The sequence below is a fragment of the Armigeres subalbatus genome, chromosome 3 (genome assembly GCF_024139115.2).
Source record: "Armigeres subalbatus isolate Guangzhou_Male chromosome 3, GZ_Asu_2, whole genome shotgun sequence".
Taxonomy (NCBI): domain Eukaryota; kingdom Metazoa; phylum Arthropoda; class Insecta; order Diptera; family Culicidae; genus Armigeres; species Armigeres subalbatus.
Genome location: NC_085141.1, coordinates 416,418,579 through 416,445,524, shown reverse-complemented (window position 1 = coordinate 416,445,524; position 26,946 = coordinate 416,418,579). Strand labels below are relative to the sequence as shown.

General features: G+C 38.3%; 1 protein-coding gene across 1 annotated transcript in view; it reads right to left on the bottom strand.

Annotated features, from left to right (window-relative positions):
• LOC134227266 (uncharacterized) overlaps positions 1-23,545 on the bottom strand; it is a 37,128-nt gene extending 13,583 nt beyond the window's left edge. The window contains 6 exon segments of the mRNA XM_062708635.1: positions 1-586; positions 1,561-1,863; positions 1,927-2,076; positions 2,139-2,888; positions 2,955-3,110; positions 23,193-23,545. Coding sequence (XP_062564619.1) covers positions 1-586; positions 1,561-1,863; positions 1,927-2,076; positions 2,139-2,888; positions 2,955-2,993 — 1,828 coding nt within the window. The 5' untranslated portion in view covers positions 2,994-3,110; positions 23,193-23,545.
• Between the last annotated feature and the right edge of the window lie 3,401 nt (positions 23,546-26,946).

Here is a 26,946-nt window from a genome sequence, read left to right as displayed (position 1 = left end):
GGCGTTGGAAAATAGACAATTTTATATGATACGTTCGAGTATCTCCTCGGCTAACCACACGATCAGTTTCAAGGATGTACTCTTCGATAAGTTGAGGAATACAGTCCCGGCTCTCCTTCGGCCCGTCATATTTTCGAGCGAATTTCTCCACGTTCACTTCCGAAGGCGCCGCTAGTTCTGGCAGATCCAGACTTGGCACCTTCACCGCTGGCGTAACATCGGAAGGTTTCTTCGGCAGTGTAAAGCTCACAACGCTTCGTTTGCTGGCATTGTACTGACGTGGTTTGGCGCGGTACTTTGTCATGAAATCGCTCAATTCCAGACCGAAACTGTGGGTGAATTGATCTGTTTTCCTTTTACGATTTATGGCGACCTGGGAGAACTTCTTTGCTTGCCTACGAATCGCTGTCGTGTTGAAGATATGACGCCGATGTTGCTGATTGATGGCCATTATTCCAACTTCCGGATTAGGATCTAAACAAAGCGGTTCCGCGGTTGCCAACACGAGTTGACTTTCGAGCGCTATCTTCTCCTCCGGACTCCATTCCCCTTCCGACGTCAGCAGGTTTACATCGGCTAGCAAAGTCTGGAATGTAAGGCAAAATAAAATAATTGAATAAGCGCTTTAAGAAATTGCATTGCACTTTTGACATTTCTCAGCCCACATGGCATAATTTGGTTCTGCATAACGAATTAAATTTGACACAAAGATCATTTAGCATAACGACAATTTCTCATAATGTGCCCAGAATAAGTAAAAAAGACAGATGACTTTTGTAATGCACGCGTTTGCCTGGAGATTTCATAATTATCTAAATTTTTATGCCTAATAAACCTAATTTCATTAAGTTGTATTTTGGCTATATTTAACTAGTTATGTCAAATAATACTTTTACATAGGCCTTATGCTGCCAAACGGCATTACGCCAATTGGGGAGCCCGATTTTTTTTATCATCCTGTTTTTTCATCACATTTGTAAGTCTTCAACCTTTGCAGCTTTTTCTGCTTTCATATTCATTATTTTTGTATTTGTAAAGTTAAACCAGTTATTAAAATTAATATATAAATTATTGCGCAACCAACACTGATTTTGAATGAATGAATACCTTGTGCCAAATATGGTATACCTTGGTAGGGAAAATCTAATCTTCCTTCATATGGAAACTTCTTCTGGACAACTTCAAGTCGAATATTTTATAAAAAGGAAGGGCATCTACTGCTCATACGTTTTGTTCTTGCAGATGCACCTTTTCGGGTTTTGTTTGCATGGATGAGGTGGCGATAACCACGTTTTCTTGAATTTCCACTTTTGTGAGACAATAGTGCATGTCTCTCATCTCTCGCCAAGAATTGAGAATATATTTTGCAGCCGCTGCACAAGATATATTTTGTGAGCTTGCATTAGAGGGAATAGAAAATTGCCATTACTGTGTGTAAATGCTAATTAAAAACAATAAATTTACACGTGGAATAAGTTCCAGGCATGATCGTAGAGTCATGAAAATGGAGAAATGCACAATAGAGCTTGGAGTAGATGAATGATTGAAATCGACCCTTACCTGATTGGTTGGTTTCAGCAGCACATGGTACGTATCACAGGTAAAGATCGGAAACGACTGCCGGTAGTCTCGGATTTCCGCAATCACACAGCCCGAGTAGAACAATCCAGGGCACTTGCTTTCGAACATATCAACCAGGACCAGTGGGATTTCCTCCCGATCAATACACTCAAGTAGTTCCTCCTCTTCATACGGCCACCGAATGGTTTCTTGAAGTTGCTCAGAGTTGATATCCGTTGTAACCTGCGACCCCATTGAAGGTGACCCTGCACGTTCTGATGATATAGCACCACTTTTTGAGATCTGGTCAAGACAAATAATGTTGATTAGCTTCTGATTATCGTCAACAAACAAATATAAACTTACATTTCGCCCTCCATCATTAGTTTGTTCAGTTCCTCTCCTAAATGCTAACGAGTATCCTTTATTGCCGGGATAAAGATTTAGGATCAGAGTGTTCAAATTCTCTCGCAACACCAGTTTTTCCAGCAGAAATGAAGTATTTCTTAAGTTAAGCTGTTGAATATTCAAATAAATTAGGAACATCAACACACAACTTTTAAACACATCATAATTACCCTATTAGTTTCAGTATTGTCCTCAGCTAGTAATTCAAGATACAATTCCCTAAGTTTGTCATGTATGTTAAACCTGCCAGTAGGGTTAGAGCTACCACCAGCCGACGCTGAACCACCAGAGCTACCGGCACCAGTTTGCTGAGGGGATCCTGCCGATCCATAATTGCTGCTACTGCCCTGGTGGTACTGATGGTGGTGGTGATGATGGTGTTGATGATGGTGGCTGCTGCCACTGGTGAAGTTACTAGCGCCTGTGGAAGAACTGTTGATTGATGAAGACCCTGATGCTGTCAACGATCCGGCCGAGGAAGATAGTTTTGATTTCTTTGACGGGGAACTACTGACGTAGCCGGAATCAGTCGCTCCCCTCTTATCGATGTGATGATGGTAATGGTTGCTTAGTGATAAGCTACTTCCGGATGAACCACTTGATAGGGAGGCTTTGAGCAGCTGGGACGACGAACTGCTTCCTCCTCCAGGGCCTAGGAACGAGGAAACTGACGACGAGGAGGGTGTGGCCAGTAGCGTCGCAGGAGGCGATGTCGAGTGGATCCCGCTCAAGATCGCATATGATGACGAAGATGGCAGCGGGCTCGTCGCACTGCTACTGCTACTAGTGTTGAACAATGGGGTGCTGTCATTTAGGATAGGACTAGGTAGACTCGGATACTGCGGCGATGGATCGAGCAACAGCGTCTGCTGTCTCGATGGAGACTTTCTTAGTTTACAGTAGGCATCATTTAACATATACTAAAAATATATTAGATAGCTCATGAATTCTTCCTCGGAATTTCAATGATAGTAATCAATACTCACATCTGCTTCTTGACATGATGCCGGCTCCAAGCTTTGCATTGTGGTTTGTACAGGGTTGCTGTTGACTTATACATTCACAATAGAGTTTACAGTTATCGAAACTGTTCTGTATGACTCAACAATCTACGCTTTCGTTATTACATTTGACGATAGATTCTGTGGAAATAAAACGTAATTTTTGTTATTGGCATATAATGTCCAAAGTCTCAATCAAAAAATGATTTGTATCTGATTTATTCTTACTAAATTCAAATGATTTATAATAAAAGATACACATTTGATTTCTTATTCTGACTATGGCCTCGCCTCTATTTTTCCAACACGTACACTTTCTTTTGTAAGCAATGGGTATGAACTACAAACTACTTTTACCCGCCTTATATCGGTATAAATATACACCAATGCAGGTTATTATGTACCCATATTTTAAAATAGGGGTAAGGGGCTGACCATATACCACATGGAGTTTTGGGGGAAGGGTATGGCGAATATCCACGGTTCATACTTTTTTTTTAATTTATATGAACAATCTGTCCACGCTGGGGGAGGGGGTATCTAAAAATGATCAAAACCTGTCCACGTGGTATATGGACAGTCCCTAACGTTGGATAATTAACAAACATACTGATCGAATTACAAAATCATCTTGAATGTTTCTATTTAATGATGACTAATTAGACCTTTTCCGCAAACTATTCAAACTACGCTGCGGATACGGAATGGGTTTACGGAAAATTTGATCAAGTTACCAAAGAAAATTTTACAGCTGCTTCAATATGGGAGAAATGTAACTTTTCCGTACAGAATATTTTTCTCTATAGGAAAAGTGACAGCTCCATTTACAGTATCCCCCCGCTTATCCGGACCTCGCTAATCCGACGACTCGTTAGTCCGGATCTCGCTAATTCAGTCCGGATTAAAAAGTATCAACATCCATTTAAACACATTATGCTGTCAGTTTTCAAATTTGTGCTGTGATTTTGTTTTGGTTAATTCGTATTGATTTGACAGTCGGATTAACGAAAGATACTCCGATAGTCCGGCCATACATTTGTCGGATCAGCGGGGATATACTGTACTTTATCCAGCAGGCGTTATTAGCGTTACTGCTCACGGAATTTTAGTATCGGAATCATTCCGTGTCCTATTCTTAGTTCTAAAGTTGTTCGAGATTAATGAAAGAATCCTTGTTTGCCTGTTTAAAAAACTACATCGATTTCGACCAACATGGATTTTATCCGAAGCGGTCAGTTAGTACGAACTTGGTACAATTCACGTCTAGGCAAGTTGATGCAGCGTATATGGATCTGAAGGCCGCATTTTACACACTTTTTCCTTTTTTCAGCTCGGCAAAATCGGGCACCGCTTTAGCTCAGCAATTTCAAAAACTGCATCTCGGCAGAAAATTTCATTTATTACTGATTTTCAGCAAAATATTTACCATATCTCTGCAACCAAAAAGTTACTTTTACTGAGATCTCGGCAAAAATCTCGTTTGCTGAATCTTGGCGGTGCTGAGATCTAGGCGAAAAAAGTAGAAGGTTGTATCCGTGACACGACCGCCAATTGGATGTAGGATTACGTGAAGTGTAAAAGATTTTATTTGGAAATTCTGAATATGAATATGAACCTAGAGAAAATCTCATTTGCAACTAACGCAACTCAATGATATCAGACGTCATCATTAAAGATTCTGCTGGTGCTGGGATTAAAGACGATATTCGATTGAAAATTTATTCAACTGTTAGAAATTTTCAGACTTATTTCAATACGGCGTTGTTGTATGAATGATGTGAATAAATTTTTGCAGCGGCTCCGACGAGCGCTTGCGATTCTTCTGCCGACGGCTACTTTCTGCTGCTCCCAAGCAATTATGAGTTGCACTTTGAAGAAAATTCGACAATTCGACTCAGTTCAAGCTTCTGCCATGTCATATGATGGTTCTGATAAGAACCAATTTGTTTTCCACAATACGCCTATCCAATCACAAGCACCAACAAAGCTTATGATTTGAACTTTGAAAAATATTTGTCTCAGCTCAACCTTCTCTTGTGTAAAATTATGATTCTGAAAAGAACCCATTTGTTTTCAGTAATGCATCTTTCTTTCCTATCACAAGGAGCGACAGAAACCGAAGGAGAATCTTGAGAAAACTTCATTTCATTGCTACTGACCTTAACGTCAGCCACTCGATAAGTTGCCGCTAAAAAACGATAGACACCATCCATGGGAATCAATTTTCGCAGCATCTCCCTCCGAAGAGCGCTTGCGTTGCTGCCGACGCGAAGCGATTATATTTTGCACTACGGGCGGCGGCAGCGACGATGATTGCTACGAGCGGCGGCAGCAAGGCTCAGAGAAACACCATCAAGGGCGTCTCTTCGAAGGCGTCGAGCATCATAAACAGCCTCATAAACGACACCTTCGTGCGTATCGAGATAGCCAAAGTCGTCATTAAGTAAGTCAGCTCCTATAGTGAATATGAACGAGGACGTAGCTCCACTTAAAATAAACCCCAGTCCCACTCAAAGGAAAAAAGTTTCCGTACCGCGCACGCAGGAAATCAAAATTTTGAAATGAATTTCCACTTCACTGCTGCTGATGCCGCTGTCAGCCAATTTATGATTTGCCGCTGGAACACGATAGACGTCATCCCTTCTAATATGTACAATGTTTTGCAATGTCTAATTGCAAGGAGCGCCACAACACAATGCGCCTTTCTAATCACTCATACCAAATAAACGATAGTCCGTACCTTGCGTAAAAATTTCACTTGACTGCTGCTGCTGTCGAACAGTCATTCGATAATTTTCTGCAATGTGGCCACTATTAAGGTGATTATACAATCAAGCCATGTGGTGAATTTTAAATTCACCACACGAGTTTCTACTCCTATTATCAAATATCCAAATCTAGCGTAATAATTGTCGTACAATACTGAAATTAAAGTCGATTGTTTAGCATGAGTAAGGAAACAATCTACGAATGTTTCATCCCCATGGGCGTTGTGGTTCTCTCAATTTGTGCTCTTGAAAAATCACTAGAAAAATCACGTGGTTTCCAAGATGGCCGATTTGTGGCTTTGTTGTATAACCACCTTAAGAAAAAAAATTCAGTGACGCCACTGGTATCCGGGGACCGTAATCGACGCCATTTTTGCAATCAACCCTTTCTTCTAATAAAATTTTGGTCCTGAGAAGAACCGATTTTCTTTTACAATGCGGCACTAACAGTAAATAAACGATAGTCCGATGTCCGAAGATTGCTGCTTTTGGCGACGGCCTCTCGATGATCCGCTTTCTGCTGCTACGGGCGTCGTCTTACAGAATGTGTATACATACTCTACAGTAGAGTACAGTAGAGTAGACTAAAGACACTATAAACAAAAGCAGGAAATGTTTCAATTGGAATTCCAAATTTACTGTCAGTGTCATTCCAATCCAGCAAGAGACCTGTCATTCCAAAAAATCGCGCGTGACATTTGGTAAGGGCTATTTCAATTATCACAATAACTATTTTGTTATTTTTTGATAAGTTCGAGCTAATCAACCCCAACAAATGGTTGGAAATGAAGTTTACTTATTCATCGTGAATTAACAACCTGATTTGGTTTGGTGAACGCGTTACAAATTCGATATTGTTGATTCATGAAAATCTTATTAGACCAATTTGAAAAGTTTATGCAGCATCAGCAGCGTTGCGCATTCGAGGTTGCCGGTTGATTTGTTTGTTCAGGGATCAGATTTCGCGTCTTTGTATATAGTCTTTAGAGCAGACCATGACATTTTGCTTGCTTATGATACTCGACGTCTCATCAACGAATGAGGATTGGTTCAGGTCATACCTAATGAACCGTCTGGTAAGGGTTAAGATTGGCACCTCGGAATCTGAAGCTTTTGCAAACAATTCGGGAGTACCTCAAGGCAATAACATGGGCCCTCTGCTATTCTTAATCTTCATTAAATGATGTTTTTCTGCTATTATCACCAGGTTGCCGCCTCTCCTTCGCAGACAATTTGAAAATGTATTACATTATAAAAAGTATAACAGTGCTCGAAAAATATATATAGTCAGTGGCGCCGGGAGTAGGTGGGACAAGTAGGACATGTCCTACGCACGAATTTCTCTGGGTGGGACAGTCAAAGCATTGTCCTCCCCATGATTATTGGTATAACATATGAAGTCATTATGAAGCTGGCAAACATCTGTGTGTTATTAAAAGGTGATTTCAAATTTAATCTTTTAGTCTTTAGTCTTTAGAATAATTACAGAGGTTTCTAAGATTCTAAAGGAGTATACTACTGATTGTTCTTTAAGACTTTGAGCACTTTATAATCTCAAAAGCGTTCAAGATGTCTAAAGCAAGAATCTTTTCGATCATCTTGTAATTTGGGTTCAATCATTTATTAGTTTATCAATATTACCTCATTCCAGAAGCTTCCACTTCCAAAATGAGTAGTATGGTGAACTTCTTATTTGAAGATTTTTCGACAACTCTGCCTAACAAATCGTTGTTTGAATTTCACTGAAACCGGAAGTAATGTACTAGTTACAATAAATTATGCTATATGATAACAAAATTTCAATCATTCAGTTTTAGTTACTGCAACTGGCAATAAGTAAAATTCAACTAACGAACTACGGTGTTGAAATAATCTTAATAAAGTTAAAAAAAAATTAACAAACTATTAGGCAGCACTAGACGTTCACCATACTAAACATTTTGGAATTCAGCATCTGGAATGATTTGACAATCTACTAAATGATCGAACCTAGATTACTAAATGTTCAGAAATATCTAAAAGTTTTCCTGAGGTAAAAAAAGTTGTTGAAATCAGCAAATGGGAATAATACAAATATTGAAAGTGTATTGATGTTGTATAGATTGTTGTATTGATGAAGTGCGTTTAAATTAATTATTGGAAACCCAAGGAAAAAGGTTTTCTACAAACCTTAAAAGATTCATTGAAATCTGAGGAACCAAAAAACATCACAAAGTCCACTCGAAATCTGGTCCGTAAGTAATTATGAGCTCTCAAAAGATTATTTGACAATCATACGATTTCTTAAAAGTTCGCTTTGAATCGCTAGATCCATAACCAATAATAAGCAATAATTGATTTAAACCATTGAAGATTTAAACAAATTTCTGTGATCCATGACTTCTGCTGGAAGCTTGTAAAAATGTTCGATAATCGAGAATTCAAATATGTATGTCATGCTTTTTCTTAGTTATCCTTAAACAATCTTGGAAAAGCAATATTTTTCCAGAGAATCGTAGAAAACTTCTCAAATTATCTGAGTATCCTCAATCTTCCACATAACGTACATATTCACATATATGTTTTTTTTTGTTCTTATTATGATGTCAGGCTAATCTGGCAAATAAGCGAAAAAATTGTTGTGCAGATCGAGTGTTGAAAATAATCCGGAATGCACAATATGACTGTTTTCTGATCGCTTCTATTCCTAAAACTTTTGAAACAATTCTGCTTTCGGACTACTTTCACCACTCACCTATAAATAGAATAATAGATGAATTGGTATCAGCAAATGATCAGAAGTGAGAATTCCAGGGGCCTATTTCAGCGATACGCTCTTGGATGACGAGCTCGGTGGTCTAGTTGCTACCGCTTCTGCCGGTCGTCAGGAGGTCGTTCGAGTGTATGTAATTAAGAGTGACGACATGTGTTGCATCTGACAGGTTTCCTGCTCATTTGGAACACAAAATCGTGTGGGAATGACAGATGAATTTTGTTCCAATTCTGACAGTGTCGCCACTTTTGATTACATACACTCTGGAGGTCGTGAGTTCCATTTCAGGCTCGTCCCTTCCCTACTTTGTATTTTTATTTCAGTTCTTTCTGTGTTTCAAATTCTACCAAAACGATTTCTACTGTTATAACCTACCACACAATCCCAAAACCTCCTATGAGCGGGAGGTCGTAAAGTTCTCTGCATCTTTCTTTAGTATTTAGGTGTTCAAACTAATCATCCTTCCCCGTCGTCAGCATTCGAAAGGACGTGGCCAGGACAGATCTCGACTTTTGGAGAGTGCATTGCTTCCATCTAAGAGATAGTGATTAGTCCCAAAACAATTTCTGTGGTAACGGATGAAAGTGATGCTACTCTCATACAATAGTCTTGGCTTGTCTTGTACCACATACGAATTTATGCGAATTGCTCCAATGCTAATGCGAATACCCGTACCCTCTCTCTTGGATACGTTCTGGGTAGCACATGTATGTATAAACTTTTCTTTTGATTTCGCATCGGTAAAATTTCAGATCAAGCATTCAAGCCTCACACCTCGGGTGTCTGGTGTCTGTCAAATCTGCGGATTTTGCTCCCATGTGTTTTTAAAGGGGCGGGATTCGCGGGATCTCGCCACAGAAAATCAAAATACGGGCCCATTTAAAATTCATGAAAAATCAAATCTGAGGCACCTCAACCAGACCTTCTGATTGGCGGTGGGTAGCACAAAGAAGCTTGTGCAGACAACCTCACGAAGCGATGCAGTGAATGGAAATTTGAAGTATGGGACTGACTTTCTTGGGACAATTGCACTTCAAAATCAACAGTGTCTGCAGAAACACTTGTGAATTTGATCTAATTATGCATCTCCTAGGCATATTCTGCTTGCCTTGCAATGTACAAATTCATTAACGGTGACATAGACTCTATTCAATTAATCACTGGTGAAAAGCTAATAATAACACCAAGGCTGGACTGTGATCAAAATAGTTGAAAATTGAAATGAGAAGTGACATGAGCTCAAAGAGCTACTTCTTAGTGACTGAAAAAAGTGACCTGCTGTCAGGCATGAACCTACTTCGAGTCAATTGACCTTAAGATAAAATGTTGCTTCATCGTAGCCAGCCAGCAATGCAGCTGCCTTTATTAAAGCAGGGAAAAATTATCGCCCAATCAGTTTGCTTTCTTTAATAAGTAAACTGTTTGAAAAGAATATTTTAAATAAAATGACGGTTCATATTAATGACAATTCTATTTTTGCTGATGAGCAATTTGGTTTTCGCCATGGGCATTCAACCACTCATCAGTTATTATGAGTTACGAATTTAATTCGGCTCAACAAATCTGAAGGCCATTCGACTGGAGTTGCTCTTCTTGATATAGAGAAAGCATGTAACAGTGTTTGCATGGAGGTTTGATTGTAAAATTGATGAATTTTAATTTTCCTCTGTACATTATTAAACTGATCCAAAATTATTTATCAGATCGCTCACTGCAGGTAAACTATCTGAATTCTAAATCTGATAGATTACCTGTAAGAGCTGGTGTTCCCCAAGGTAGCATACTGGGGCCCATATTGTATAACATTTTTACTTCTGACTTACCTGATTTACCACCAGGGTGTCAAAAATCATTGTTTGCAGATGACACCGGCCTTTCAGCCAAAAAGTGAAGCCATCGTGGCATTTGTAGTAGATTTCAAAAATGGAAAATTTCCCCGAATGCTTCCAAAGCTCAGTTTATAATTTTCCCACATAAGCCGAGAGCATCTTATTTGAAACCTTCTAGCAGACATATTGTCACTATGAATGGGATTCCAATTGATTGGTCTAGCGAAGCTAACTTCTGCTAGATCAAAAATTAACTTTTAAAAGTCACATTGAAGGCATTCAAGCCAAATGTAACAAATATATTAAGTGGATCCACTTATAAACAGAAAATCAAAACAAAATCAGTCTTAAGAACAAACTTTTGATCTACAAACAAGTTTTTAGACCAGCCATGTTGTATGCTGTGCCAATATGGACTAGTTGCTGCAATACCAGAAAGAAGGCACTCAGGATTCAAAATAAAATTTTAAAAATGATTCTGAAGTTGCCTCCGTGGTATAATAGTACCAAAGAACTTCATAGAATTTCTAATATTGAGACATTGCAACAAATATGTCCAACAAAATAATTTCCAATTTTAGACAAAAATCGTTGCAATCTTCTATTGCAACGATTAGATCCTTGCAACCCTAGTATAAATTAGGTTAGGTTTAGTTTAAGTTGAAAACATTGTAATTCCTGCATGGTTCAATTCAACCAGAGGAAAAATCCTAACTGCCAGAGGCAATTGAAATGTATTAAAAATAACTAAAAATGTAATAGCAAATAAGGATGATAGTGTTAAGAAAACACGGAACACCTAGTCTAAGAGATGAATGCATGAATTAGATAATTAGCAAATAAAATTAGTTAAAAAAAAAATAAAAATTTAAAAAAAGCAGGAATAATTCCTCTTAGCTGAACTTTTTCGCTTGAGGTTGTTGTTGGTCGTAGTTGTCAGATAAGATGCGTAGTCTTAATTACTTGTTTGGTAGTCCGCGCAGTCCATTTGCAGGTGGCCCATATAACTTATTCGTAGTCTCGTGTCTAATGGAAATCCAAAGATTCATGTCTCGTCGAGAACATCTAGAAAATGGAAAATGGTTACCAACCTAAAACCAGCGAACAAGGAGATCTTAGAAAAGATTCGTACTATTGAAGAGAATCGGCTGTCCGTCCTACAAAATTTGCGTCAATGTATCCAGTGTGAGAAAGTACATATCCTTTCACAAGTTATAAAAAGCATAATAATAATTTGGTAATAAAATTTTTCCTCTAACGTTCAAATAGCTCAGGAAAAAATATGCTGAATTTTGTTCCCGATATATTTCAAAAGGGACGGGATTATCGATGTTTTCAATTCCAGCTTTTTTGATCAAATGATGACGAAATACATGGACAAAACGCTCATGGTCTGGATGATTTGAAAACGAAAAAAAAATTGACAACGATCTGGTATTGATGTGCAACGACTTATTCAAACATACGATACCAAGACCGACATTGTCATATAATACTTCGATGTCAAAGTTTAAATATCTGATTTTCATTGGGAGTAATGTATATGACGTTTCATAAACACTTCATCAAGTGATAAAGTTCGTAGTCCGAATATCTTATAAAACTAGCACATTGGATAATGTGTCTGTCACCACTATCCACAGTAGCATTGTCATCGAAGTATTTTGAGAACCTTTTCTCTTATCCACTTAACATTTTTACTTCTTGCAACTCTATTGTTTGCCATTCAATTCCGAGTTAGTTATTTTGTCAGCGAATACCAATTGTAAATTACAAACAAGATTGCAAATAATTCAACAATGGAACAACATAGAAGCTAACAGACAACAAAGATCATGCATAAAAAATATCTCTTATTCAATACAAGGCTCGGATCAGAAGTTCTCGACTAGTTTATGTAGGCGGTTCTTTGCATAAGCAGCATATATGTGGATTATAAATCACGTAATTTCTCAGTTCGTAATCTTGAGAATCTTTTCATAATTGCGATACAAGTATGTAACATGTATCCCACTACTTGAACTATTTCTTCTCTTAAATAGCGAACTGTCAATTGTCGATTTAAAGAAATTATTATTAAGTTTAAAATGCTATCAGTGTCCCAGAATGATGTTGTTTCGTGAAATTCTGTTTCAGAAAAACCTTGATGTTTATGCTGAGTAGTCCTTAAGCATTAGGAAATAACTACATTTACTGTTTAATACACCATCATAATTATTGAACAAGTTATGGCATTGAAAATAGATGGTTGAGAACCACCGCTGTATACCTACTCATTATCCAGCTAATAGATTGAAAAACAACTTCAGCTTCGGTCAATATTACAGCTCAAAAATCATTGGTACTGTACAGACTTTCTTCGGAGTAATATGTTGGGGAGTCTTACTCTAATATTCCATCGGAGGTCATCGAAATGATCCACTGTCTGCGCCGTGTATTTTTGAGCTCACATTTTCTTGTTTTGCGATCTTTCAATAACACACACTTTACGACCACGAACGACATCCGAGAGACGTCCTCTTTTCACACACGCAAAACTCTCCGAGCTCTTCCTTCAGGTTGATATGCTACTATTGCTACTACCCTACGACTAATGTTGGATTATTGGCTCGATACATTTTTTTTTGCTCCTAGGGTAAAGATACAATTGTAGCACAATTTGTAGTAAACAAACTCACTCTGACAAACATCAGATTAGAGTTGAAAATGGTTTAAAAAATACATTTCGTGCTGATGTTCACAATATATACATCTCGTAAAATTCCAACAATTTCGAAACACAACAACTCCGCACTATTACATCGCAATGGACAACTAACCACTTTTTCACCCTACACTTCTTGAGCTGCTGCTGCTGGTGCTTTTCACTGGTTGGTGTGATGGTGAACAGAAAAAGTCCTCGCGAGACAAATCTCTAGTCTTGCAATTTGTACCGGGATACCGAGCCCTACTTCCCAACCTCCAACTTTATTCACCAGTCCCCAGAACGCACTTCACAACCAAATGAATCTTCTGCAGATTTGACCATTTTCAGAGTCTAAAATTTGTCCACTTTTCTGACTTTTTTCTTCGACGAAGGTCTGCAATGGACACACAATATTATAAGAAGGCTTTTCTCGATTTCACACACCTCTTTGCAATGAATTTTTGACAACTAACTGACAGATGCACGTACGATGGAATGGGTGAGTAAAAAATAGACATGAAATCGCGAGAGAGAACAATATTGAAAAGCATTGGTTCCCAAACAATGATTCCTAACCTCCCATGCGTGCCCACCAACGCAACCCAGCGCCATTTAATGAAAGAAGAAAATTCAAATCGCTGCTTCCATCTGATTCAGTGGTGATGGATTGTTTGGGTGGGCTTAAATGACCCCACAACCGACGTGAAAAACACCCGCAAAGCGAAAGTTGGTTTTTATTTTGACAAATAATTGTTTAATAAGTGTCGACAAGATCTATACTGCCGTGAATCGCATATCTGTCCCATCTTTGCTGGATTTCCTATTCATATGAGACAAATATGCGATTCACGGCAGTATACATTCCATCTCTCCATTCAACGGGCGTAACAACCAAAATTTATTCCATCTGATTCTTCGTCCACATATAGTTACATATGTAGGCGAAGAATCAGAAGGAATAAATTTTGTTTGTTACGCCCTTTTCAAATGTTGGTTTAGAAATTATAACTGTAGATTCTACCTGAATTTTATACAGTATACCCCCGCTGATCCGACAAATGTATGGCCGGACTATCGGGGTTTCTCTCGTTAATCCGACTGTCAAATCCATACAAACGAACCAAAACAAAATCACAGCACAAATTTGAAAACTGACAGCATAATGTGTTTAAATGGGTATTGATACTTTTTAATCCGAAAAATTCCGAATTAGTGAGATCCGGACTAACGAGTCGTCGGACTAGCGAGGTCCGGATAAGCGGGGGGATACTGTATATGTAAATAATTACTCAAGTGCGTAGATCTAAAGAGATTATCATGCAATTTCATAATTGAAACATATTTGCCATAATGGTTTCCTAACATTTTTCTGAAAATATTTTCTGTTATTAGAAATGCCGATGATTTGGTATAGGTTTCCTGTTAAAAAAATTTCCATTCTAAAAAAATAGACCACGAACTGTTCAGGAGCGTGTGGAGCGTGTTATTTGAAAAACATGTTGTTAAATACAAATGAGGGGGTTAGAAGCAGAGGGGTGTAAGTGCAATTTTGGTCAAATCTGAGTTGACTACAGCAATAGAAGCTTTGGTTCTCGAGCTTTGCGGCAATATGTTGATGTAGTTTGTACGATATAACTTTCATTCAATTTGTATGAAGCGAAAAAATATTGAAAAACTTTGCACTCATTTTTCTCAAAACTAACTTTTTGTCACTTACATCCCTTTGCGTTTGACCCCCTCAAATAATATGTATTGAACTAGAATTCTGTTGGAACTGTAGATAATTTTGATAGCGAACGAATGATTTAAAAATAATGGTAATGGTAAAATTTATTTAATAATGTTTTGTACGGCACCTTTGGATAAGCCTGAACAATGATTAAAATTTACAGGGAAGTAACCACCCAAAATGTTCGGGAACCCATGGTGTACAAGTATCTCGCTTTCTCAGTTCATCCCAGTACGGTATCAGCTGATGACGTACAGACCCGTACGATCCGTCCGACCAACTACAGCAACGTAACGGTGCCCGTGACATCAGAGCTAACACACACATAAACAACCCATTCATGCAGCAGCCCTTGCCCGCTATTTTGTTGAAAACCTTTGTGAATGAAGCTCTGATTCTCTCTTGCTCTCATCTCCGTTGCTTGCGAGTGTGTATGTGTGTGTTTCACATGTGCTTCCTGCTGCTGGCGATGAGTCCGTAGTTGTGAATGAGATTGATGGTAGATTTTTATTTTTTACTGAATGAACTCTAGTCGCCAGTGACGGCGTGGCGGCTGGATAACAGAAAAATAGATGGGATGGATTGAACGGAAAAACACAAGTTGATTCCAATAAGAATATTTTAGACTAACTTGAAAGAGAATAGAGATGGTGGAAATAAAATAATAATCATTATGTAGTTATTATCGACTATTGAAGCTTTCTGATATCAAATTCTAAACTTTAATACTAATTCAAATGTTTTCTTTGTTTGTTTCGAACGTTTCTATCATCGGATTTGAATAGCAAAAAAATCATGATATGTTCTGTATGTTTATGTTAAAAAAAATATTAGGCTGCATAAAGGCATTTTTTTTAATAAACATTTACTGACAAATATTTTGGGGGGTCCACAATAGGGAAGAAGAACGTCCCGAAACGAAACATGAAAATCAAATGAAGTGTCGACTATAGGGAAGCAATTTCCTATTATGGACCCCCAGGGAGACTACTATAGGGCGAAATCAGTCAGACTTTAAAATGTTAATTTCAACGAATAACGTCGTGTTTTTTAGTTTTTTATGTATGTACAGTATCCCCCCACTTATCCGGATCTCGCTAATCCGACGACTCATTAGTCCGGATCTCGCTAATTCGGAATTTTCCGGATTAAAAAGTATCAACACCCATTTAAACACATTATGCTGTCAGTTTTCAAATTTGTGCTGTGATTTTGTTTTGGTTCATTTGTATGGATTTGACAGTCGGATTAACGAGAGAAACCCCGATAGTCCGGCCATACATTTGTCGGATCAGCGGGGGTATACTGTATCGTGAAGAGGGGATGCAGAACTTGTTATTAGATATCAAGCAGAATTATTATGTTGAAAATTTCTACTCCTTATGGCAGGAAGAAGAAAATTCCGCTACTAGGAGGTCCACTATTGGGCATTTTACCCTATACCCCCGCTGATTCGACAAATGTATGACCGCACTATCGAGAATTCTCTCGTTAATCCACTGTCAAATCCAAACAAATGAACCAGAAAAAATTCACAGCACAAATTTGAATACTGACAGCGTAATGTGTTTGAATGGGTGTTGATACTTTTTAATTCGGAAAAATCCGAATTAGCAAGATCCGGACTAACGTGTCGTCGGATTAGCAAGAGCCGGATGAGCCCCCCGCTTATGCGAATTCACATAGCCTTTACAGTATCCCCCATACTGTAACGGCTATATGAATTTGCATAACGTATATGCGGAAACACATATAATCTTTATCTGAACTACATGTAGTCGACTGCAGTCGAATCGCTACATCTCGATGTTTTATATCTCGAAATCTTACCATATGTCGATGATTTTCTCGGTCCCATCAATCTACTAACATGTTTGCTTTCTACATCTCGATAACCTCCATATCTTGATGTGTTCTGGTCATATTTTGTTCAGGATTATCTCTTCCAAGAAAAAAAAAGTTGTGATTGTTATTGTCCAAAAATGGTCTAGTAGCCTAGATAAATGATTATATCGACAATCATTTTTCTAGGCCACTAGACCATTTTGGACAATAACAATCACAACTTTTCTTTCTTCTTCTTATTGGAATTATATCCCCCACTGGGACATTGCCGCCGCGTTGCTTAGTGTTCATTCAGTACTTCCTCACTCCAAATAATCTAAACGTTGTTTCCACCTGAATTTTCAGGTACATTTTACGTGCACACGTAGCTGCAAATGCTTCAGAAAATTCAGGTGAAACTTACGTGTCCGGTGAATTCTATCCAAAACTCAGGTAGAACTTACCTGATTTTCACGTAGAATGAAATTTCTATCGGAAAATCAGGTAAAAGTTACGTGAATTTCAGGTGGAAAAAATCTACGTATTTTTTCAGGTGGAAAGAACGTGCAGATTTTTTTGGGTGCTTCACAGTTATTAACCGCGAGGTTTCTAAGCCAAGTTACCATTTTTACATTCGTATATCATGAGGCTAACACGATGATACTTTTATGCCCAGGGAAGTCGAGAAATAGACCGGCACCGGGGAATCGAATCCAGGCACCCTCAACATGGTCTTGCTTTATTGCCGCACATCTTACCGCTAGGCTAAGGAGGACCCCAAAAACAACAATCACACCGAGGACAAGAAATGAGATTTCTCGATCTTTTCTTATCTCGATGGTCTCTTCAATATCGAGATGTGGGGAGGCGACTGTAATAACCTTTATGTAAATTCTCCTCAAAATAATCCAGCTGTTGATTGTATTGTACGATTAACTCTTGTTTTTATTCCCCTACATCTTTAAAACTACAACAATTTGAGATATTTATGGAGCTGTCTCCAAGAATCGCACTGCGAGCGTTTATCGAACAAAACTACAAAGATTCGGTAGAGTCATATGTCGACTCAGCTCGACGAATTAAGGTTTATGAATGTGCACAAACAAACTTATTCACCAACGCACCTTCTAGGCACTGTTTCGGGGTAGGTTTTAAAAGTGAAGGGATTTTTTTTAAAACGATGTAAACTGTTCATTAATGCATAACAATCCCATGTTTGCTTGGTTTCCTATCTACATGGGACAATTATGTATTTATGGACATTAAATCGAATGACATGATAATCAATTCATTCCAAAGTACACAACTTTGTTTTCTTTATTTCTGTGAATTTTGAAATTACTTCAGTTCTTCACTTAAGCAAACCAACTTCTAATAAATGAGCATGAGCATTATTACCGCACAATTCGTATTTGCTACTCCGTGATTGACTAAACTTGCGAAATTGTACAGAGAACACAATGAATAGGGCTTGGGATTAGCTACACAGAGAAAAAAAAAGTTGGGATTCCAACATTTTCTAATTTTATTTCAACAATATGGAAATTTTGGTATTTTTAAGAGTCAAAACATTCAAATCAAAAGCTAAATTGATTGATTTGAAAGTTTTTTTTTCAGTTTAAAATTCTGATTTTTACAGTCAAACCTTTCAGAATAAAATGTGCTAAACTATTAAACGAACCTTAACATTTTTCATTTTTGGCAGCACTGAAACGAGAAGTAATTTAACTGGCAGCCCACGACTATCTGTCAGTGAGTTGCATCATAAAACAAAAATAATGAAACGAGTGAAAGCGCGTGTTGTGCGAGTAGTGTAAATGGCTTCATTTCTCCGGATCCTGCCTTCTCAGCTTGCTTCTCAGGCTCAGGCGCTAAGAACCGGCGAAAGGATAGTCCTATACCAATCATCAAAGGCCGCCTACCGCCGCCATCCAGCACGGGTCGACGTTTTCTCTCACCATTCCAGCTAGCGGGACGGTCATCGGATGGATTGCGGAGCACAACCTGATGATGGTTCGTTATTTGTAGTTTATTATTTATAACGAAAACCTTGTGATTATAATTATTTTTCAGGTAAAGCAATATTCATTGCCAACCTTCAAGACGGAAGACCCAGGAAAACGGGGAAGTATCTGCAGAAAGAGGAAATCAAATCTTCTGAAAGTTTGCCGTGACAAGTTTGACATCCGGGTGGAAAACAGAGCTGAGAAAAGGCTATTGAATCATTAGTTTCCCTAGAAGGTGACCCGCGTCGATGAACCGAGCTTACCAAGAGGACGATTCGAGACAACGTACGGGACTGGATAAACAAGCTGAGCCCGCACCTGCTGAACATGTCAAGCCCGACCACATTGATAGCACCAACGAATTTATCGTCGACTAGTACTGGCCAACCAGTGGCTGATGCAACCACCGAGGGGACAATGGCCTATTGCACGCATAACTACTGCAATGGAGACGGATGGACCGGGATCAGTACAAAAGGCCGAATCACAAAAGGCCGAACCACAGAAGGCCGAATCACAAAAGGCCGAAAATGTTCTAGCATACCACAAAAGGCCGAAAACCCAGAAGGCCGAACCACGAAAGGCCGAATGATACAAAAGGCCGAATCTCAAAAGGCCGAATAACACAAAAGGCCGAATCATTACAAAAAGTTTCAATCTTTCAATTAAGAGAACTTGGAATATTGACAAATTTACGTTTACTTATATTATGCTGCCCTATTAAGAAAAACTTGTCCACGTGTTTTGCAACTACTAGCAGCGATCTTAATCAATCTTATTCAGTTGAGGTATTTAACGTCAGTTCAACGTCGAAGCTCAATCTTTCAATTGAAAGAAGTTGTATGACGGTGTTTACAGAATCAATTTGATTCCTTATATATTGCATAATAGATCAATCTTCATTGCAGTAATGAAAGCATGAACATACGGATAAATATTATCACTTTAAAGTAACGGAGTAATCCAAGAGCTCTCTTTTTTCTTCCTTTGCTGACGTAGTAATCATTATCAGTAGTATTGGGAAAAGTTAAATTCCCAAATCTAATGCAAGAGCCCGAGTTAAATTCCACCGGATTCATGGCTCACAGTAACGCGGTGTTCCTCAATGCATATCATTTTCTCCCAATTTAAAAGAAACTGACTTCACAAGACTTCACTGAGAAATCACAAAATAATCTGAATACTCTAAATTATATTAAGTATTTGAATAAAAAAAAGTTTGAATAAAATCGGCAGACCAACAAAGTGGACCGGAGCGAGCGCGCGCGCTCCGGTCCACTTTGTTGGTCTGCCGATTTTATTCGGCCTTTTGTGGTTTCGGCCTTTTGTGATTCGGCCTTATGTGATTTCGGCCTTTTGTGGTTTCGGCCTTTTGTGCATTCGGCCTTTTTTGCTTTCGGCCTTTTGTAATTCGGCCATTCGTGATTCGGCCTTTTGTGATTCGGCCTTTCGTAGTAGACCCGATGGACCATACAACTAGCACAGTAATGGTAGCGGCCGTGAAAGCTTTATGCTGGTATAATTAGGATTCTAGAGCTGCGTACTGTTCCAGAAACAGCATATACTTGAAGACGAGCTTAAAGACACAACAAATAATTTTCTTGCCTTTTTCAAATAAATATTTAAACATTTTTTTTAGCGTACTTTATTAAAAATGAAAACTCACAACAGTTGTTGATTTGAAAACATCACCAGTTAATTCTAATGAAAAATACATAGTCAGTTTAAGAAGATAATGTTATTTTGAAAAGCAAGTTCATATTTAGTTTTAAGAGGAAAATGTTATTTTGAAAAGATGTCTCTTGCCAAACTTCTCACGGAATTGACATTTTTCCACTTGTATATTCAACAGTCCTATACTTTCTACTGAAAATCACTAACTGATTTTCTTAATTTTACCAACGTTTCTTTTAATTTTACCAACGATTTTTTTTTTGTGTGTACCCATTCTCAATGTACACGTTTCGGGAGCTCAAATATTTAAAGTCAATGACGGCGCCGGCCACGTCCTTACAGTCATATAGGAAGTAAAGGATTGTTAGTCCGACTCTCGTTGCTACTAGAGACCGAGTATTCCTCTGCATCTCCACGATTGTCTTGGGATAGGATATCGTTTTAGTTACAAAGGATAATTTATCTGGATTCACTTTGGTAAGCGATGCGATCTATGGGATGGGAAATATCACTAATACAAGTTAAAAGTTAAAATATGCACGCCCAGTGACATATGAAAACTGAGGAGATTCACGTTTTTAACGACCGCTTGGAAGCGCATCACTCTGTTCTCACTTGCTCGATGGCTACAGCAAACTATTGAAGATCGCGCTTTTTTCGACTGCGCACGACCGAACACAAGATAGATATTTTATATCTTTCCTGACGACCAAAAAAAAAAACACGCACTGCACTTGTTCGATGGCTACTACAAACTATTCAAACCACTGAAGATCACGCTTGTTTCGACCGGAGCAAATCGCATCAAATTCATCGTTGTACATACACTAACGGCATCTGTAACTTTTACTTAGTTGGGCAAATCACGAATCAGATGGCGGAAGTGAGCAAACGTCAAACTCGAGCCAATGCGATGCGTACGCCACGAGTGATCTTTAAGCCAATTATTATTTAAATTGACCAGTAAATCAGTGAACGATGAGAATTTCACAAGTGTTATGTCTGTTTGTCTGAGGTTTTACTGCTTCACTAAAAATTATAGGTTTGATAGAGAAACAAACGTTAAACAAGGGCATACCACGATTTCTCATGCGTTATCAAAACTTTAAATTTATCTCCCAGCGTGTGCATACGCTCGTGTGCAGCGCACATGCTCGAGTGTTGATTTACCTAGCAGGAATGGTACCTTTTCCGTGCATTATTAAAAATATTATTTTGCCACAAGTTTTGAGCCCATAATTCGATTTGGCCAATTTTCAATAGGAAACAATGGAACAGGATGCTTCATTGAATGTATTTTGTTTCGATAAAATCGACCAGGGGTTTGTGCCAAATATTTGTTGCGCACACACAAACACATAGACATTGGTACATAAAATTATTGGTAGCTTACACCCGATTCTTTTTTTACACGGGTGGGTTTTTGTTGATTACGACCTTCAGCGTTGATGAAACTATGAGTTAACCCCATGAAAAAATTCACAAAATATCAAAGAAAATTCAGGTGGTATTTAAAAAGCTGTGAAAAATCAGGTTAACCGGGAAATTAAAGAATACCAACCGTGTAAAAAAATATTGGGTACTAATGACACACCTTTGGTATTTGTACCATGATACAAGGCGACAAGAAAATAATTCCAATATTATCTTTGAAGGAAGGCAATATTTTTTTACAGATACTACCAGTGTGTCACTAGTATTATAAAAAGTTTGTTTTTAGAGCGATCCTATAGGTTTTACGTACACTTACTGTACGAGGAAGGTGTAACTTTCGCACCATACCCTTTTTCCGACTGTTTGTGTTCTAAGGGATACCCTTCCCCCTTTTCTCAATGTCCCAATGACCTCAATGCATAGTCGTGACATCTGGATGGAGAACATGTATTCCAAATTTTGTTAACATCGATCCATGCGATCCTCCGCAATGAAAACAACTGTTTACAATAATCTCATAAATAAAGAATCTGGATATTAAATTTTAGGACATTAGGACTATTCCCTTCTTCTTCTTCTTATTGGCATTACATTCCCACACTGGGACAGAGCCGCCTCGCAGCTTAGTGTTCATTAATCACTTCCACAGTTATTAACTGCTAGGTTTCAAAAACAAAACAAAAACAAACATGTATATGTATATGTACTAGTCTACGTTGGTTGACGAAATAAAATAAATAAATGAATAAATAAGCCAGGTTACCATTTTTGCATTCGTATATCATGAGGCTAGCACGATGATACTTTTATGTCCAGGGAAGTCGAGACAATTTCCAATCCGAAAATTGCCTAGACCGGCACCGGGAATCGAACCCAGCCACCCTCAGCATGGTCTTGCTTTGTAGGGCCCCCTTATATTGACTATTTCCTTCAAATTGGCCAAATCTAACTATGGGCTCAAGAGTTATGGCCAAAACACTATTTGGTTATAATGCAGGAGAAAGTTACTATGGTGGATTAATCAGGGTTTTTGTAAGGAAACTATTTAACAGTCCAAAGAAACAATCAATACAGCACTAACTTAGTACAAACGAAACCACAACTACGGTCGTAAAATCTGTTTCAATTATGCTAATAACATCATCAATATGAACTAATAATTTAATTAATTTAATTTAATTTGTAATTTATTTATTGTCATAACGGAAGCCTATAGGTTACCCCATATTTTAGGTCAAGAAAGATACATTAGTATCTTATTATGTGCAAAATAATTCAAAATAACACTTATATTTCTTTCTCAGTAAACAAAATTTAATTTTTGGTCGTTTTCATTGTACTGTGCGGCGGCTGTTTTGTAAGTGAAGCAATGTAGCTCTCATCGGAAGACAGAACGAGAAAGAATGCATAAAAAGAAAAACCACAAAGCAAAAAAGTGGGGTTTGGTAACAAAAATATTCAGACTTTTTCTAGAAAATATTGCATATAACTTATTTATAAAAGCAAAGTGTTGCTGCTTACCTTCTATATTGTGATTTTCCGATTGCAATCATAAATTTTACCGAAACCTTGTCTATAGAAAGAGTTAATTCATTTCACCACGCATCACGAAATTTATTCTGCACTCACTCTTTCACGATAGAAGCTAGGCGAATCAAATTCACGGTGTACCAACTTTCATCAGCATAAAAATGTGGCGAGTCCGAGAAAAATCCTGACTTTACACAAGCGGATTCAGTAAAATTCACTGCACTGATCTATTGTTTATCGATTTTATGAATAATATTTCATCAGGATGATTGAAATCTTGCTAAAATTTATTAAAGGAATGAAGACAAATTTTTGCACCACTCCACCATCCGTTTATAAACACATTTGACGCACATAACGGGCTTTGACAGCGTTTGTCAAATTCCGAATGAAGCGGTTCATCCCACGCATATTGAAAATCACTCAAAAAGTGAGTAAAGTTGGTGCTTCACACGCTAACCTTAATTAACTTAGCAATGAATTGCTCAAAAAGCTGATTCATAACCCGCATAATCATTTTACCGTACTTCGTACAGTTACAAAAATAACATGGACATAGTCGATATCGTTACCTATTAAGAGCACCTCCACGGGAGTCCTCATCGCTATTCTTATTATAGCGCTCCATCTCGAGTGCTATTTTAGGATAGCGCCCCATCTTCCCACCGGTGGTTTCTGTTTTAGGTATAGCGACTTCGTAAACATATTGAGTTCTCACCGGGCGTTGCTAAAAGTAGTCATTTTCTTCTTCAATGTCTCTACATTCCTACTGGAACTTGGCTAGCTGCTCAACTTAGTACTCTATAAGCATTTCCTCAGTTATCAATTGAAAGCTTTTCTGTGCCCGTCATTGCATGAGAATGTATTTTGTGTGACAACTATGCTCAAGGAGCCCACTTGAAAACAACAGAATCGGGAATCCGGAGGGCAATTCTACGCTTTGCTCGTAATGGGCCATTCAGAATGGTGAGCGCAGCGGCAGGTTTTGACAGATAATACATGGGTTAACTGTCAAAACGCGCCGCTGCGCTCATCATTGTGGGAGCCCCTTAAGGCTAGCTGGAGATCCGTCATAATACTTTTCTCACTTTTTTTTCGTTTTTTTCGACATTATTCCTTCTGGACTTCCTTCCTCCTGGAAATTTATTTCGGGGGTTTATACTACAGTAGCCGTTCGATAACTGTAAAATGTTTACTTTTCAGTTAACGAATGCCGTTCGATAACTGCAACGCATTCTAGACGTCAAACGGTTGTCAGTCGACGTCAGATGCAATAAAAGTGCATCTAAATGTGCAGCGCAATGCGGCTGTCATTAAGTTTGACATCAGTTTGAAGTTTAGCGGTTCGATAACTGCAAAACTGTTGCAACTATCGAATTGCAGTTAAAAAGCATTGCAGTTAAATGACTTGCAGTTATCGAACGTCTACTGTACTTGCAGTCGAAGAAATTCCGCCTGCAATTCCCACCAGTTTCCAACAGGAATCTCTTGACTTGACAAAATCCTGCAGGAATGCTTCCACATTTTTTTTATCTGAAAAATGTCACGGACAAACAATTTTGTAACAACATCCGAAAGAATCCAAAGAATTTTCTTGGGAAAACTTAGTTTTCAAATGAAATCACAAAAGAAATTATAGGGCAGTTCCAATAAAAAATCCCGATAGATTCTGGAAGAAATCTTAAAACTATTTTGGGACAACTGCTAAAAAAAACTTAAAGATTGCTTGGGAACTCCCGGAGAAATCTTCCAGGGATCCTATGATGAATTTCCAAAGCAAATCATATTCAAATGAATGACAGAAAAGAGAAACTTGCGGTAGATTTTCTGGCGGCACAACTTGAAGAAAATACTGAACAATCACTCAAGCAACCTTTTGAGGGATTCCTGGAAGCACCTGGAAGACCTCCTCCTTGGAACAATTTGCTAAAGAAAAACAGTAAAATTGTCTTTAGCTAAAATCCATGAAAATTTCGGACTCTTTCCGGACGTCCGTGCGCATCGCTCCTCATCATACATGATCCACTAGTATAATTACTTCTTCGCGGAGGTTGAACTGGGGCGCTAGATCAAAAATTGAATTTTTCCCTTGCTATTTATTTACGCCGGAATTGTTTTGAAAAAGAAAAACAGATTTTCTGCAATTTTTTTTATCTATACCAAAGTGACGTTTCACGAAATATTTAGCAACTCTGTATGGAAATTTAGCAACCCAGTATGGGGCGCTAAATTTGGAAACTCACGGCTAATTTTGAGTTGCGTTCTTATTTTACATTCCCGTTTAGATACCGCCGGTGTAGAAGTGGGTCTCTATAAAGGGCCCGGAAATAGCGATAGGGACCCAGATGGGGACTCCCGTGGAGGTGCTCTAACATTAAGTTCTTCGAACAATACATATGGTAAAACAATTACCTCAGCCTTAATCATAATGAGCAGGTTTATGGTCTTCGAACCCCACAGGACTGACACTTGTATACCTCCACCACAGTTCATTTCGTAGCCAACATAGAAAATTCACACTGACAGCCATAAGAAGAATCATGGGAAAGAAAGAGATAGTTGCGTTCCACACTGACAGTTCCATAAACGACAAGCAGAAGAAACAGAGACTGCATCTACACTATACGAAAACACAACCAAAACATCAGACCCCTGTTCGAACCATAATCAATATAATATTGATAAAATCTTCCCTCCAAAAATGTTTGAAGAAAATCGTCTTTTCAGCAGTGGCAGTGGCAACAGGTGGCAACTATATTGCCACCAACAAATTATATGTTTTTCTATTTATTAACAAGAGCTCTAAGGTTCGCCTATCGTTTGGATTTATGCGGGAATTCATAGCTTCCACGCTTTGATGTTGCACGATGAAGAAGAAGCAGAAAGATGATAAGGGAGCATCCATAAATTACGTAACGCTTAGAGGAGGGAGAGGGTTGTCTGAAGTGTGACAATCCAAACAAATTTTTTAAATAATTCATGCAACTTGTGTGACACAGGGAGGAGCGGGAGAAAATGATCAATTTTTACGTTACGTAATTAATGGATCTTCCCAATCGAAAAAATCCCCACGGGAAAGCATACGAAGAAGTTTTAACTCTTCTAAAAAAATCTACAAGCAATTTAATTAAAAACGGTAAGAACGGGGTTGGACTTTTCTTCTACTGTATAAATAATAAACACAATATTTCTAACTAAATTTTATTTTGTGATATTACACTTAATACACAGTATGAGAAAAGTCTATATACTATCAGCGGGCTTGGTAGTCATATGGCTACTGCTTCTGCCTCATACGCAGGAGGTCGTGGGTTCAATCCTGTTGGAATATCAGGTAGTGTGCGACGCTTCGCTGTAGATCGAAGATGGATAAGAAGCGGGCGCCGGTTAGTTGTTGTTGCTCTTTGGTATAGATTAAGGAAGTTTGTTATGGATTATTGTGTATACCTATTGTTGAAAAAAAGAGAACTGCAGCTGCTGGCAGAAGTATCAGTAGCCTGCCGTGGTGTAGAGAGGGAACTCTATTTGTTTGTTCTTTGTGAGGGGGTTCCCTTCCTATGGCCAACAAATCCCAGGTCCGTTCCATTCTACTACTTTGTATCTTTCTCTATATTTCTCATGTTCTAGCAATCGCTAGAACTGGAAATGGAAATCCAAACCGTTTCCATTACTATTCCTATACCTTCAACTTGAGTATTATAACAGTAATCTGCTAGAATTGGGAATGAACTATAGAGCTCGTTTC